The 14,722-nt window shown below is 48.0% G+C and overlaps 1 protein-coding gene across 4 annotated transcripts in view; it reads left to right on the top strand.

Annotated features, from left to right (window-relative positions):
• Nucleotides 1-11,168: 11,168 nt before the first annotated feature.
• Nucleotides 11,169-14,722, top strand: part of PIAS2 (protein inhibitor of activated STAT 2) — a 60,819-nt gene continuing 57,265 nt past the window's right edge. For 3 of the 4 annotated variants that reach the window (XM_073589770.1, XM_073589772.1, XM_073589769.1), the window contains exon 1: nt 11,169-11,323. In XM_073589770.1, the coding sequence (XP_073445871.1) occupies nt 11,300-11,323 (24 nt within the window). In that variant the 5' untranslated portion in view covers nt 11,169-11,299. The other variant, XM_073589771.1, reaches the window with a different exon arrangement.

The following is a 14,722-nucleotide window of genomic DNA, read 5'->3' as shown; positions in this document are numbered from 1 at the left end:
CTGTATACGGTAGCGCTGTGTATGTAAGCTATCGCTGTGTATGATTGCTGTGTATGTACGGTAGCGCTGTGTGATTGCTGTGTATGTACGGTAGCGCTGTGTATGCGCGGTATCGCTGTGTATATACGGTATCGCTGTGTATAACTGATGTGTAGACGGTAGCACAGTGTATGTACGGTAGCGCTGTGTATGAGTGCTGTGTATACCGTAGCGCTGTGTATGATTGCTGTGTATGTACGCTAGCGCAGTGTATATACGGTAGCGCTGTGTATGATTGCTGTGTATACGGTAGCGCTGTGTATATATGGTAGTGCTGTGTATGATTGCTGTGTATGTACGGTATCGCTGTGTATGTGCGGTAGCGCAGTGTATCTACGGTATCGCTGTGTATGATTGCTGTGTATACGGTATCGCTGTGTATATACGGTATCGCGGTGTATGTACGGTATCGCTGTGTATGAATGGGTAGTGTAAGGCTGCCAGGGTGGTAGTCATGGCAACAGGCTGTAGTGTCCCCACACCCTGGCGCCCTACAGATGAAATACACTGTCCCTTGTACTGCACGTGCAACAACACACAGGGTTATTGTTAGCGGCCTCTCGGCTGCTGTCATATCGACTCAGCAAATCACTTCAGAGACAGGATCTTTTTCCAACAGTTTAACCCCTTACCTACAAAGGACGTAATATTCCGTCCATGTGACCCTGGACCTAACTACCATGGACGGAATATTACGTCCCAGCGATCAGCGGCGCCCACGTGGTGAGCGCCGCTGATCGCGGCCGGGTGTCAGCTAATTATCATAGCTGACACCCGGCACAATGTGTCAGGGGCGGTCACGGACCGCCCCCAACACGTTAACCCCTTGTACACCGCGATCAAACGCGATCGCGGTGTACCGGGGGTTAAAGGGAAGCATCGGCAGGGAGGGGGCTCCCTCCGTGCTTCCCTGAGCCCCCCACGGCAGCGCAATGTGCAGCGCTGCTGCGGGGGGCTCTTTCCCTACAGGCCCCCGGATCCAAGATGGCGACGGGGGCCTTCGGGGGCCTGTAGAGAGCTGACTTCCTCACTGCCTGCAAAGCGCAGGCATGAGGAAGTCTGCAGCAGTGCCTGTGACAGATCACTGATCTGTCACAGTGATCTGTGATGTGACAGATCAGCGATCTGTCACAGGACAGTGATGTCCCACCTGGGACAAGGTAATAAAGTAAAAAAAAAAAGTGTTAAAAATAATTTAAAAAAAAAAAAAAAAAAAAAATCGCTAAATAAATTAGTAAAAAAAAAAAAAATATTCCCCAATAAATCCATTTTTTCAAAATAAAAAAAAACAAAAACAATAAAAGTACACATATTTGGTATCGCCGCGTCCGTAATGACCTGCCCTATAAAACTGTCCCATTAGTTAACCCCTTTAGCGAACCCCTTAAAAAATAAAAAACGAAGCAAAAAGTAATGATTTATTATACCACCGAACAAAAAGTGCAATAACGCGCGATCAAAAAGACGCATATAAATATCCATGGTACCGCTGAAAACGTCATCTTGTCCTGCAAAAAACGAGCCGCCATACAGCGTCATCCGCAAAAAAATAAAAAAGTTATAGCTCGCAGAATAAAGCGATACAAAAATAATTAATTTTTATATAAAAATTGTTTTCATTGCAAAAAACCGACAAAACATAAAAAAACGACCTAAATGAGGTATCGCTGTAACCGTACTGACCCGAAGAATAAAAACGCTTTATCAATTTTACCGCACGCGGAACGGTGTAAACGCACCCCCCAAAAGAAATTCATGAAACGCTGGTTTTTGTTCATTCTGCGTCACAAAATTCGGAATAAAAAGCGATCAAAAAATGTCACGTGCCCGAAAATGGTACCAATAAAAACGTCAACTCGTCCCGCAAAAAATAAGACCTCACATGACTCGGTGGGTCAAAATACGGAAAAATTATAGCTCTCAATATGTGGTGATGCAAAAACTATTTTTACAATAAAAAGCGTCTTTTAGCGTGCGACAGCTGCCAAACATAAAAACCGCCATAAATAGTAAATCAAACCCCCCGTTATCACCCCCTTAGTTAGGGAAAAATAATAAAACTAAAAGAAAATGTATTTATTTCCATTTTCCCGCTAGGGTTAGGGCTCAGATTAGGGTTGGAGTTATAATTGGGGGGTTTCCACTGTTTGCGCACATCAGGTGCTCTCCAAAGGCAACATGGCGTCTGATCTCAATTCCAGACAATTCTGCGTTGAAAAAGTCAAATGGTGCTCCTTCCCTTCCAAGCTCTGCCATGCGCCCAAACAGTGTTTTACCACCACATGTAGGGTATCCGCCTACTCAGGACAAATTACAAAACAACTTTTGGGGTCCAATTTCTCCTGTTACCCTTAGGAAAATAAAAAATTGGGGGCAAAAATATAATTTTGCGGAAAAAAATCTTTTTTTTATTTTCACGCCCAGGCGTTATAAACTTCTGTGAAGCACTTGGGGGTTCAAAGTGCTCTCCACACATCTAGATAAGCTCCGTGGGGGGTCTAGTTTCCAAAATGGGGTCACTTGTGGGGAGTTTCAATAGTTTAGGTACATCAGCGGCTCTCCAAACGCACATGACACCCGCAGACCAATCCATCAAAGTCTGCATTCCAAAACGTCACTACTTCCCTTCCGAGCCCCGACGTGTGTCCATACAGTAGTTTTCTCCCACATATGGGGTATCAGCGTACTCAGGACAAATTGGACAACAACTTTTGGGGTCCAATTTCTCCTGTTACCCTTGGGAAAATAAAAAAATGGGGAATAAAAGATGATGTTTGTTGAAAAAATACGATATTTTTATTTTCACGCCCGGTCGTTATAAACTTCTGTGAAGCACTGGGGGGTTCAAAGTGCTCACCACACATCTAGATAAGTTCATTAGGGGGTCTAGTTTCCAAAATGGGGTCACTTGTGGGGGGTTTCCACTGTTTAGGTACATCAGGGGCTCTCCAAAAGCAACATGACACCCGCAGACCATGCCATCAAAGTCTGCATTCCAAACCATCACTACTTCCCTTCCGAGCCCCGACGTGTGCCCATACAGTAATTTTCTCCCACATATGAGGTATCAGCGTACTCAGGACAAATTGGACAACAACTTTTGGGGTCCAATTTCTCCTGTTACCCTTGGGAAAATAAAAAAATTGGAGACTGATCATGTTTGTGGAAAAAATACGATTTTTTTTATTTTCATGCCTGGGCATTATAAACTTCTGTGAAGCCCTTGGGGGTTCAAAGTGCTCACCACACATCTAGATAAGTTCCTTAGGGGGTCTAGTTTTCAAAATGGTGTCATTTGTGGGGGGTTTCTACTGTTTTGGTACATCAGGGGTTTTCCAATCGCGACATGGTGTCCGATCTCAATTCCAGCCCAAAACGTCAAATGGCGCTGCTTCCCTTCCGAGCTCTGCCATGCGCCCAAATAGTGGTTTACCCCCACATGTGGGGTATCAGCGTACTCAGGACAAATTGCACAATATCTTTTAGGGTCATGTTACTTTTGGAAAAATAAGAATTGAGGGTGAAAAGATCATTTTTGTGGAAAAAATATTTTTTAATTGTACTGCTGTACGTTATAAACTTCTGTGAAGCCCTTGGGGGTTCAAAGTTCTCACCACACATCTAGATAAGTTCCTTGGGGGGTCTAGTTTCCAAAATGGGGTCACTTGGGGGGGTTTCCACTGTTTAGGTACATCAGGGGCTCTCCAAACGCGACATGGCGTCCGATCTGAATTCCAGCCAATTTTGCTTTGAAAAAGTCAAACGGCGCTCCTTCCCTACTGAGGTCTGCCATGCGCCGTAACAGTGGTTCCCCCCCACATATCAGGTATCAGCGTACTCAGGACAAATTGCACAATAACTTTTGCAGTCCAATTTCTCCTGTTACCCTTGATAAAATAAAGAAAATCGAACCTGAAGTATTTTTTTTGTGAAAAAAGTTAAATGTTCATTTTTTTTAATATTCAAAAAATTCCTGTGACGCACCTAAAGGGTTAATAAACTTCTTGAATGTGGTTTTAAGCACCTTAAGGGGTGCAGTTTTTAGAATGGTGTCACTTTTGGGTATTTTCTATCATATAGACCCCTCAAAGTGGCTTCAAATGTGATGTGGTCCCTAAAAATAAAATGGTGTTGCAAAAATGAGAAATCGCTGGTCAATTTTTAACCCTTATATCTTCCTAACAAAAAAAAATTTTGGTTCCAAAATTGTGCTGATGTAAAGTAAACATGTGGGAAATGTTATGTATTAAGTTTTTTGTGTGCCGTATCGCTGTGATTTAAGGGCATAAAAATTCAAAGTTGGAAAATTGCGAAATTTTCAAAATTTTCGCCAAATTTCCGTTTTTTTCACAAATAAACGCAAGTTATTTGAATGCAATTTTACCACTAACATGAAGTACAATATGTCAGAATCACCGGGATCCATGGAAGCGTTCCAGAGTTATGACCTCATAAAGGTACAGTGGTCAGAATTGTAAAAATTGGCCCGGGAGTTAACGTGCAAACCACCCTTGGTAGTGAAGGGGTTAACTTTACTAAACAGCAGCATATTCATCTCACAGACAGCACAGTTCAAACACAGAGACATCTTGTTATCTTTCCCTGTCGTCCGAGCAAACTCGGCTCTTCCCGTCAACTCTGTCTATATCCTTGCATCCTGTGTCAGACTCTTGGTCAATCCCTGACCCACTATTGGACAATCCCTGTCCCTCTTCTGGACAATTTCTGTCCCACTCGTGCTCCAGGCCTACCAGCTTCCTGCCATTTCCTTGGTTCGGCTGTACCGTAGTATCATATAGTATAATAACAGTTCCAGTTCATGGTCACTGACTCTCGGTCTGTCCGGAGCACGGATACTGGCCCTGCCACAGCCCAAGCATGCAAGTAAATGGAAAAGGAATCCAGCCGACGAACAGGTTCCTCTTTATTTAGATGAATTCATATAAAGGACATCTGGTAAAATAATATCAATAGAGTTGGCGCTAGCATCATATGATATTTGAGATTCGCATAGTGGTATTATGGTGTATTACTGTATATGACAGTATTATGGGGGTTATATAAAACGGTATTTGAGATCTACAGGTGCTTCGCACAAAATTAGAATATCAACAAAAAGTAAATTTATTTCAGTTCTTCAATACAAAAAGTGAAACTCATCTATTCTAGAGTCATTACACACAGTGATCTATATCACGTGTTTATTTGTTACTGTTGATGATTATGGTTTACAGCCAATTAAAACCCAAAAGTCATTATCTCAGTAAATTAGAATTAATAAAAAACACCTGTAAAGGCTTCCTAAGTGTTTAAAAAGGTCCCTTATTCTGTTCCAGTAGCTCCACTATCATTGGGAAGACTGCTGACTTGACAGATACAAAAAAAATAAATTATGTGTACTAAATACCCTTATTACCTCCATGCATTTTTTGCAATGTATTTTTTATTTTAGGATATTTGTGTTTTGTGCCTTGTTTTTGACTGTCCAGAAGGCAGTCATTGGCACACTCCACAAGGAGGGTAAGCCACAAAAGGTCATTGCTAAAGCTGGCTGTTCAGAGCGCTGTATTCAAGCAAATTAATGGAAAGTTGAGTGAAAAGAAAAAGTGTGGTAGAAAAAGGTGCACAAGCAACCGGGATAACCTCAGCCTTGAAAGGTTTGGTAAAAAAATGCCATTCAAAAAATTTGGAGAGATTCACAAGGGGTGGACTGCTGCTGGAGTCATTGCTTCAAGAGCCACCACACACAGACGTATCCAGGACATGGGCTACAAGTGTCACATTCCTCGTGTCTAACCACTCATGACCAATAGACAACGTGTCTTACCTGGGCAAAGGAGAAAAAGAACTGGACTGTTGCTCAGTGGTCCAAGGTGTTGTTTTCAGATGAAAGTGAATTTTGTATTTCATTTGGAAATCAAGGACCCAGAGGATGCAGGAAGAGCGGAGAGGCCGCAATCCAAGCTGTCTGGAGGTCTAGTGTGAAGTTTCCACAATCAGTGATGGTTTGGGGAGCCATGTCATCTGCTGGTGTAGGTCCACTGTGTTATATCAAGACCAAAGTCAGTAGAACGGTCCGGCGTCTCCCATCTTCTAACGGTGACGTCTTCTTTGCTGCCTGTCGCGGCTCCTGAGCAGGCGCTCTGCTCTGTTGAGGGCAGAGCAGAATACTGCAGTGCGCAGGTGCCGGACCTCTCCCGGCGCCTGCGCACTGCAGGACTCTTCTCTGCCCTCAACAGGGCAGAGCAGTGTGCCGGAGCTGTGGCAGGAAGGAAATACGGCATGGTATAATGACTTTTGGGCTTTCATTGGCTGCAAGTCATAATCATCAATATTAACAGAAATAAACACGTGAAATAGATCACTCTGTGTGTAATGACTCTATATGATACATGAGTTTCACTTTTGCATTGAAGAACTGAAATAAATTAACTTTTTTATGAAATTCTAATTTTTTGAGAATCACCTGTATATATCGGTGTTATGGTGTATTGCTCTAATGTATTATTTGGGCTATATAAGGTGCTGTATTACTTTGACAATTTTATTTGGGTTCTGTAACTGGTATTATGGTGTACTGTATAAATTACATTATTTGTGCTTTGCATACAGGTATTATTGTGTATTGCTCTATAGGACATAAAATTGTTTGGGCTCCAAGATGGTATGAGAGCTGCATAGTAGTATTAAGAAGTATAGCTCTATAAAACAGTACAATGGGGGTACTCTATAGTAGCATTATGCTGTATTGCTCACTATTATTTGGGCTTCATATAACTGTATGGGTATTGCAGTTTATGATGCATTATTTGGCCTTTTTATTGTGGTATTATAATGTATTATTTGGGCTCTATATGATAGTATTATGCTGTCTCGCTACAAAAGCGGTATTATTTGGGATCTATATGGTCGCATTATGGTGTATTGCTCTCTATAGCGGTATTTAAGTCACGTTCACATGTTCAGTATTTTACTTCAGTATTTATAAGCCAAAATCAGGAGAGGAACAATCAGAGGAAAAAAGTATACTAGAAATGTGCAACACTCCTGAATTTTTCACCAACTCCTGGTTTTGGTTAACAAATAGTGACCATATACTGAGCCTGTGATGCTGATTTTCTTCTGTGCTCAGTGAGGAGGTGCATAACAGCCCAAGTTCCTCTGTGTAGACTCCTCTCCTCAGTTTCCTGTGGAGGCTCATCGTCGTCTCCTCCTCAGTTCTCTGTGTAGATGTAAGAAGACCGGACCACGGGTACCTGTTCTGTGTAGATCCCCACGGCAATTAGCGGCGTCCGCCAGGAGAGACGTGCAAGACCCCTGTTGGTCACCCTGAAGTGAGGTGTCAAACGCTCCGGGTTTGTGAGTACCACATATGCATCACCTCTGACTCAGTGTGGGACCGTAAGCTGTGCCCCGATTCCCCTGTATACGTCCACCAGTCTACGTTAAACCCGGAGAGTGCCGAGACCTATACCTTCTTGGCTGCATTAGTAAATGGACTAAAAGCTCAGGGGAAGGTATCGGAAGCCAACTGCTGCCGCCAGAAGACGGATCCTCGTTATCCATAGGACTTCATCAGATCAGCATCGTGCCCGCCGTTGTGGGCGCCATCTTCTGTTCAGCAACATCCACGATCCAAGAACCGACCTTCATGATAAGTCAACCAAAAGAACTTATGTTGTTATAGTAACTGCTATTTTCCCCCATCATACCACCTGTTCCATCATTTAAATTGCTTTATCTTCAAGTATTCCCCTGTTAATGAAATCCTTTAAAGGCCCTTTTACAATTAGCGATCCGACCCGGTCAGGATTGCTGGTGCATCGCCAAATGATCGCTAGTGAGCTGTCACACAGGAAGATCTCACAGCGACGCAGCGCACGATACTCACCTTTCACACACAGCGATCCTGGCGTCCCCCCGCCCGCCTCCACGCGTCGCTCGTCGTCACAGCAGGAAGCGCCCGACGAGAAATGGAGCCGGACATTCTCGCGCGATCAGCGATGGACAGCGGGGGAGCCGGTCGGAGGTAAGTATCACACATAGCGATATCGCTATAACGTCACAAAATCGGTGATATCGCTATGTGTAAAACCCCTTTAGCCTTGCTCTGCCGCCTCACTGCATCCCACTCACATAGACCCCTCTCTTCTGTGGTGTTCCCTCTTCTCTGTACAGACACCTCTCCTCCTCAGTTCTCTGTGCAGACTCCTTTTTCTGTTTAGGCCTCTTTCACACTTCAGTTATTTGCATCAGTTAAAATCCGCCAAAAAGGCAGACAAGCGGATCCGTTCTCAACTGATGTGAACGGATGGCACAGGATCCGTTTGTAGACGAATCCTGAAAATGAGGAAATTTAAAGGAAACGGAGGGAGGGAGAGAGAGATTTTTTTTTTGTCCGGCACCCAGACAGAATTTGGGGTTAATTCAGTGTCTGGAGGATCCGCCGGCCAAAAAAACGTTGCAAGCTCCGTTTGGAAATCTTTGAGGATGGTGACGGACAGCAACATTATGGCAGATCCTCAAAAAAACGGATGCAATGGACGGCAATCAGTCAGGATCCACCAATAATGAAAGTCAATGGGGGAAAAAAACTGTTCAGCAAAGAAAAATGGCGGATCCGTTTTTTTTCAAAATTGGTGGATCTTGATTGATTGTCAAAAACGGAAGTGTGAAAGAGGCCTTAGACTCCTTTCCTCATTTCTCTGGGGAGACTCCTCGCGTCCCCCTCCTCAGTTCTCTGCGGAGACCCCCTGTCCCCCTCCTCAGTTCTCTGCGGAGACCCCCTGTCCCCCTCCTCAGTTCTCTGCGGAAACCCCCTCCTCAGTTCTCTGCGGAAACCCCCTCCTCAGTTCTCTGCGGAAACCCCCTCCTCAGTTCTCTGCGGAAACCCCCTCCTCAGTTCTCTGCGGAAACCCCCTGTCCCCCTCCTCAGTTCTCTGCGGAGACCCCCTGTCCCCCTCCTCAGTTCTCTGCGGAGACCCCCTGTCCCCCTCCTCAGTTCTCTGCGGAGACCCCCTGTCCCCCTCCTCAGTTCTCTGCGGAGACCCCCTGTCCCCCTCCTCAGTTCTCTATGGAGACCCCCTGTCCTCCTCCTCAGTTCTCTATGGAGACCCCCTGTCCTCCTCCTCAGTTCTCTATGGAGACCCCCTGTCCCCCTCCTCAGTTCTCTATGGAGACCCCCTGTCCCCCTCCTCAGTTCTCTGCGGAGACCCCCTGTCCCCCTCCTCAGTTCTCTGCGGAGACCCCCTGTCCCCCTCCTCAGTTCTCTGCGGAGACCCCCTGTCCTCCTCCTCAGTTCTCTGCGGAGACCCCCTGTCCTCCTCCTCAGTTCTCTATGGAGACCCCCTGTCCCCCTCCTCAGTTCTCTATGGAGACCCCCTGTCCCCCTCCTCAGTTCTCTATGGAGACCCCCTGTCCCCCTCCTCAGTTCTCTGCGGAGACCCCCTGTCCCCCTCCTCAGTTCTCTGCGGAGACCCCCTGTCCCCCTCCTCAGTTCTCTGCGGAGACCCCCTGTCCCCCTCCTCAGTTCTCTGCGGAGACCCCCTGTCCTCCTCCTCAGTTCTCTGCGGAGACCCCCTGTCCTCCTCCTCAGTTCTCTGCGGAGACCCCCTGTCCTCCTCCTCAGTTCTCTGCGGAGACCCCCTGTCCTCCTCCTCAGTTCTCTGCGGAGACCCCCTGTCCTCCTCCTCAGTTCTCTGCGGAGACCCCCTGTCCTCCTCCTCAGTTCTCTGCGGAGACCCCCTGTCCTCCTCCTCAGTTCTCTGCGGAGACCCCCTGTCCTCCTCCTCAGTTCTCTGCGGAGACCCCCTGTCCTCCTCCTCAGTTCTCTGCGGAGACCCCCTGTCCTCCTCCTCAGTTCTCTGCGGAGACCCCCTGTCCTCCTCCTCAGTTCTCTGCGGAGACCCCCTGTCCTCCTCCTCAGTTCTCTGCGGAGACCCCCTGTCCTCCTCCTCAGTTCTCTGCGGAGACCCCCTGTCCTCCTCCTCAGTTCTCTGCGGAGACCCCCTGTCCTCCTCCTCAGTTCTCTGCGGAGACCCCCTGTCCTCCTCCTCAGTTCTCTGCGGAGACCCCCTGTCCTCCTCCTCAGTTCTCTGCGGAGACCCCCTGTCCTCCTCCTCAGTTCTCTGCGGAGACCCCCTGTCCTCCTCCTCAGTTCTCTGCGGAGACCCCCTGTCCTCCTCCTCAGTTCTCTGCGGAGACCCCCTGTCCTCCTCCTCAGTTCTCTGCGGAGACCCCCTGTCCTCCTCCTCAGTTCTCTGCGGAGACCCCCTGTCCTCCTCCTCAGTTCTCTGCGGAGACCCCCTGTCCTCCTCCTCAGTTCTCTGCGGAGACCCCCTGTCCTCCTCCTCAGTTCTCTGCGGAGACCCCCTGTCCTCCTCCTCAGTTCTCTGCGGAGACCCCCTGTCCTCCTCCTCAGTTCTCTGCGGAGACCCCCTGTCCTCCTCCTCAGTTCTCTGCGGAGACCCCCTGTCCTCCTCCTCAGTTCTCTGCGGAGACCCCCTGTCCTCCTCCTCAGTTCTCTGCGGAGACCCCCTGTCCTCCTCCTCAGTTCTCTGCGGAGACCCCCTGTCCTCCTCCTCAGTTCTCTGCGGAGACCCCCTGTCCTCCTCCTCAGTTCTCTGCGGAGACCCCCTGTCCTCCTCCTCAGTTCTCTGCGGAGACCCCCTGTCCTCCTCCTCAGTTCTCTGCGGAGACCCCCTGTCCTCCTCCTCAGTTCTCTGCGGAGACCCCCTGTCCTCCTCCTCAGTTCTCTGCGGAGACCCCCTGTCCTCCTCCTCAGTTCTCTGCGGAGACCCCCTGTCCTCCTCCTCAGTTCTCTGCGGAGACCCCCTGTCCTCCTCCTCAGTTCTCTGCGGAGACCCCCTGTCCTCCTCCTCAGTTCTCTGCGGAGACCCCCTGTCCTCCTCCTCAGTTCTCTGTGGAGACCCCCTGTCCTCCTCCTCAGTTCTCTGTGGAGACCCCCTGTCCTCCTCCTCAGCTCTCTGTGTAGACCATTCCCCTCCTCAGGTCTCCGTAGAGCTGCCGCACTACCCAGCTCGCACGCTTCCTACCTCTCCCTGTCAGGAGTCAGGTCTCCCCTGTGCGAACTGTATGTGATTCCGCACACTCAATTTCGCGCCCGAGACGTCGGTCACGTGATTGGACATTGGGCGGGATTCCTGTCAGTGGCGTGGCTCCGCCCCTCTCTCCCTCCCCCACTGCCCCGTCACGTGACCCCCGCCGCCGCCGCCGGGAAGCAGGATGGTGTCGGGAGAAAATGGCGGATCCCGAGGAATTACGGGTGAGAGCAAATAGTCGCTACTGAGAGAAGGACGTAGGAGGGGACGTCAGGACTGCGATATAGGGATTGTTGTCACAGGCCGGGCTCTGCTGACAACCCTGGTGGGTGGGTGACTGAGGGGGATGGGCAGGGTGGTCAGGAGGGATTCTGTGGTAAATATATGGAGGATGACTCTGCGGTCACACAAGTGACGTCTACACCTGTCCATCTATAAAATGGCCATGATGGCACCTGTCAGTCGTGGCGGCTGCTTGTGTCACTGATTATTTCTGTCCCATCTGTGACCGCTGCAGCCAGTCACTGCCAGTTGAATGTAGCTTCTCCGTCTGGTGATTGTCTGCAGTGGTCACATCTGTATTTCACATCAAATATCGATATACCGACTCCAGACCAGCCCTGCGGCGTTGTACAAGACTGCGGCACGGTTATGGAGACGGCCGCCAAACGTAAAGGAAATAGGAAGGCGTGAAAACGTTATTATAAGGCCTGTTTCACACTTCCGTTTTTTCAAATCCGTCAAAATCCGTTGGTTTCCGTTAAAAAACGGATCCGCCATTTTTTTGCAGGATCCGTTTTTGTCCCATAGCGGTTACCGCAGATCCGTCAAAAAAACGGATCCGAGTTTTAAAAACGGATCCGTTTGCATCCGTTTCCGTCAAAAAACGGAAACGGATCCGTTTGGCGGACACAAAAACGGAAGTGTGAAACAGGCCTTATGCATGGGGCTGGGTATGGAGCGGGTTCAGGAGCTGCGCCTGCTGCTTACCCGGCATATGCTGGCTCTATTACTCGGGTGTCATCCTCTGCCGCCCTGTTCTGGCCCCTACTACATGTGATGTGGAGGCGCCATTGAGTTACCACGGTAACCAGGGCCACTGAGAGTACGCTGTCACCCTCATTTTTGGTCTTCCAATGGCTGAGCTGCCTACGGAGTAATTAAGATAAGATAATCCTTTAATCGTCCCACCATGGGGAAATTCAGAGCATTACAGCAGCAAGGCAGGAACAAGTACAGATACAGATGCATAAAGGCATTACATTGACAGTAGGTAGGTACATATACGAAAAAAAAAGATATAACCATCACAAGTTTGGATCTATCAGTTCTCTGTTTGGGTCGTTCTCCGTTTTGGACAGTGCTGGTTATACAACCTAACTGCAGCAGGAAGGAAGGACTTTCGATAGCGCTCCCTCACACATTTAGGATGAAGTAGCCGGTCACTGACAGTATTGCACATCTTTGTCATGGTCTCATGCATGGGATGGGAATCATTCTGCACCATGTAGCTCATATTGGCCAGTATCCTCCTGTCGCCTACTTCCTGAACTGGATCAGGGCAGCATCCCAGGACAGAGCTGGCCTTTCTAATCATTTTGTCCAGCCTATTCCTGTCCCTGGTTGATATGCCACTACCCCAGCATGCCACACCAAAGAAGATGACTGATGCCATAACAGAGTTGAAGAAGGATGCAAGGAGTGCCCCCCTAACTCCGAAGGCTCTCAGCCTTCTGAGCAGATAAAGCCTACTGTGGCCCTTCCTGTACACTGCATCCAAGTGATGGGCCCAGTCAAGCTTATTATTGAGGATCACACCAAGGTACTTATAGGTGTCGACTGTCTCAATGTCACTTCCCTGAATGTTCACCACTACTGGTGGATTTTTTCCCTTGCGAAAGTCCACCACCAATTCCTTGGTCTTCCTGGAATTAATATTAAGGTGGTTCCTCTGACACCACTCCACAAAAGCTTGGTTAGTATCTCTGTACTCTCTTTCATCTCCTCCTGTGATGAGGCCTACTATTGCAGAGTCATCAGAATACTTCTGCAAGTAGCAGCTAGATGAGTTGCACTTAAAATCCGCAGTGTACAGTGTGAAGAGAAAAGGGGCAAGAACTGTACTTTGAGGTGCCCCTCTATTGCAGATCACCGTGTCTGACACACTGTCCCGAACCTTTACAAACTGAGGTCAGTTCATGAGGTAGTTAAGGATCCAGGTGGAGAGTTGGAGGTCCACGCCAACAAGGCCCAGCTTGTCTCTCAGTAGACCTGGCTGTATGGTATTAAAAGCACTAGAGAAATCGAAGAACATTATTCTCACAGTGTTCCCAGGTTTCTCCAGGTGAGAGAGAGTCCTATCTAGAAGGTGGATAATGGCATCATCCACACCAATGCCCGGCCTGTAGGCAAACTGGAGAGGGTCCATATCCAAGCTCACTAGAGGACGGAGACGTGTGAGAACCAGTCTCTCTAGTACCTTCATCAGGTGTGATGTCAATGCTACAGGTCTATAGTCATTAAGGTCTTTCGGATAAGGTTTCTTCGGAACTGGTACCACACACGATAATTTCCACAGTTGTGGTACTATACCTATTCTCAGGCTCGTATTGAACAGATATGTAATGATCTCACTCAGCTGGTGCCCGCAGGTTCTGATTAGCCTTGCACTGATGCCGTCAGGACCTGCAGCCTTCAAAACTTTGATCTTATCCAGTTCTTTTGCAACCTGGGTACTTGTGGAGAACAGACCCTGGCTTAGTTGACAAGTTGCAGCAGGGGGTGAGGTTATTGTAGCAGAGAGGTGTGAATGGTATGCAGGGGCAGGAGCTGCCAGTGTGTGATTAAATCTGTTAAAGAATAGATTAAGTTCATTAAGCCCCTCTTTATCTACAACCATCCTGGAGACAGTCTGCTATGCCTAGATATAGACTTTAGACCCTCCCAGACTTCATGAATCCTTTTCTGTGACAATTTCAGTTCAATCTTTCTCTTATAATTAGCCTCTCCCTGCCTGATTAGATTCTTCAGATCTTTCTGCACCTCTCTCAGCCTGCCCTTGTCACCTGATCTGATGGCCAACTTCTTCTCTCTGAGAAGAGTCTTTATTCCGGGGCTGATCCATGGTTTATTGTTAGAGAAGCACCTCACTACTTTTGTGGGTACCGTGTTGTCTACACAGAAATTAATGTAGTCTGTTATACAGTGTGTGAGACCATTCATATCATCACCATAGGAATCTTGCAGCACATCCCAAGTGGTTGTTTCAAAGCAGTCTCTCGGAGCATCATCACTCTCCTCAGTCCATATCCTCACTGTGCGAGTGACAGCAGGTTCTCTCTGTACAAGTGGCTTGTACACGGGTTGGAAGTGCACTAGGTTGTGATCCGATCTTCCAAGGGGTGGTAGGGTTGACGAGGCATATGCCCCTCTCACATTGGCAAAGAACAAGGCCAATATTTTGTCTCTAGTGAGGCAGGTAACATACTGTGTGCAACCGGGTAGTATGGATGCTGGAGACACATGATTGAAGTCTCCCGAAACCAGAAGGAGTGCTTGGGGGTGAAGGGACTGCATCATGCTCACTGTGGATTGTAGGACCTCAGTGGTGGCATCAGCTTTCG

This window comes from Dendrobates tinctorius, unplaced genomic scaffold (assembly GCF_039654945.1).
Source record: "Dendrobates tinctorius isolate UK_male_01 unplaced genomic scaffold, ASM3965494v1 ptg000113l, whole genome shotgun sequence".
In the NCBI taxonomy this organism is placed as follows: Eukaryota; Metazoa; Chordata; class Amphibia; order Anura; family Dendrobatidae; genus Dendrobates; species Dendrobates tinctorius.
This window is presented reverse-complemented; position numbering and strand designations above follow the sequence as displayed.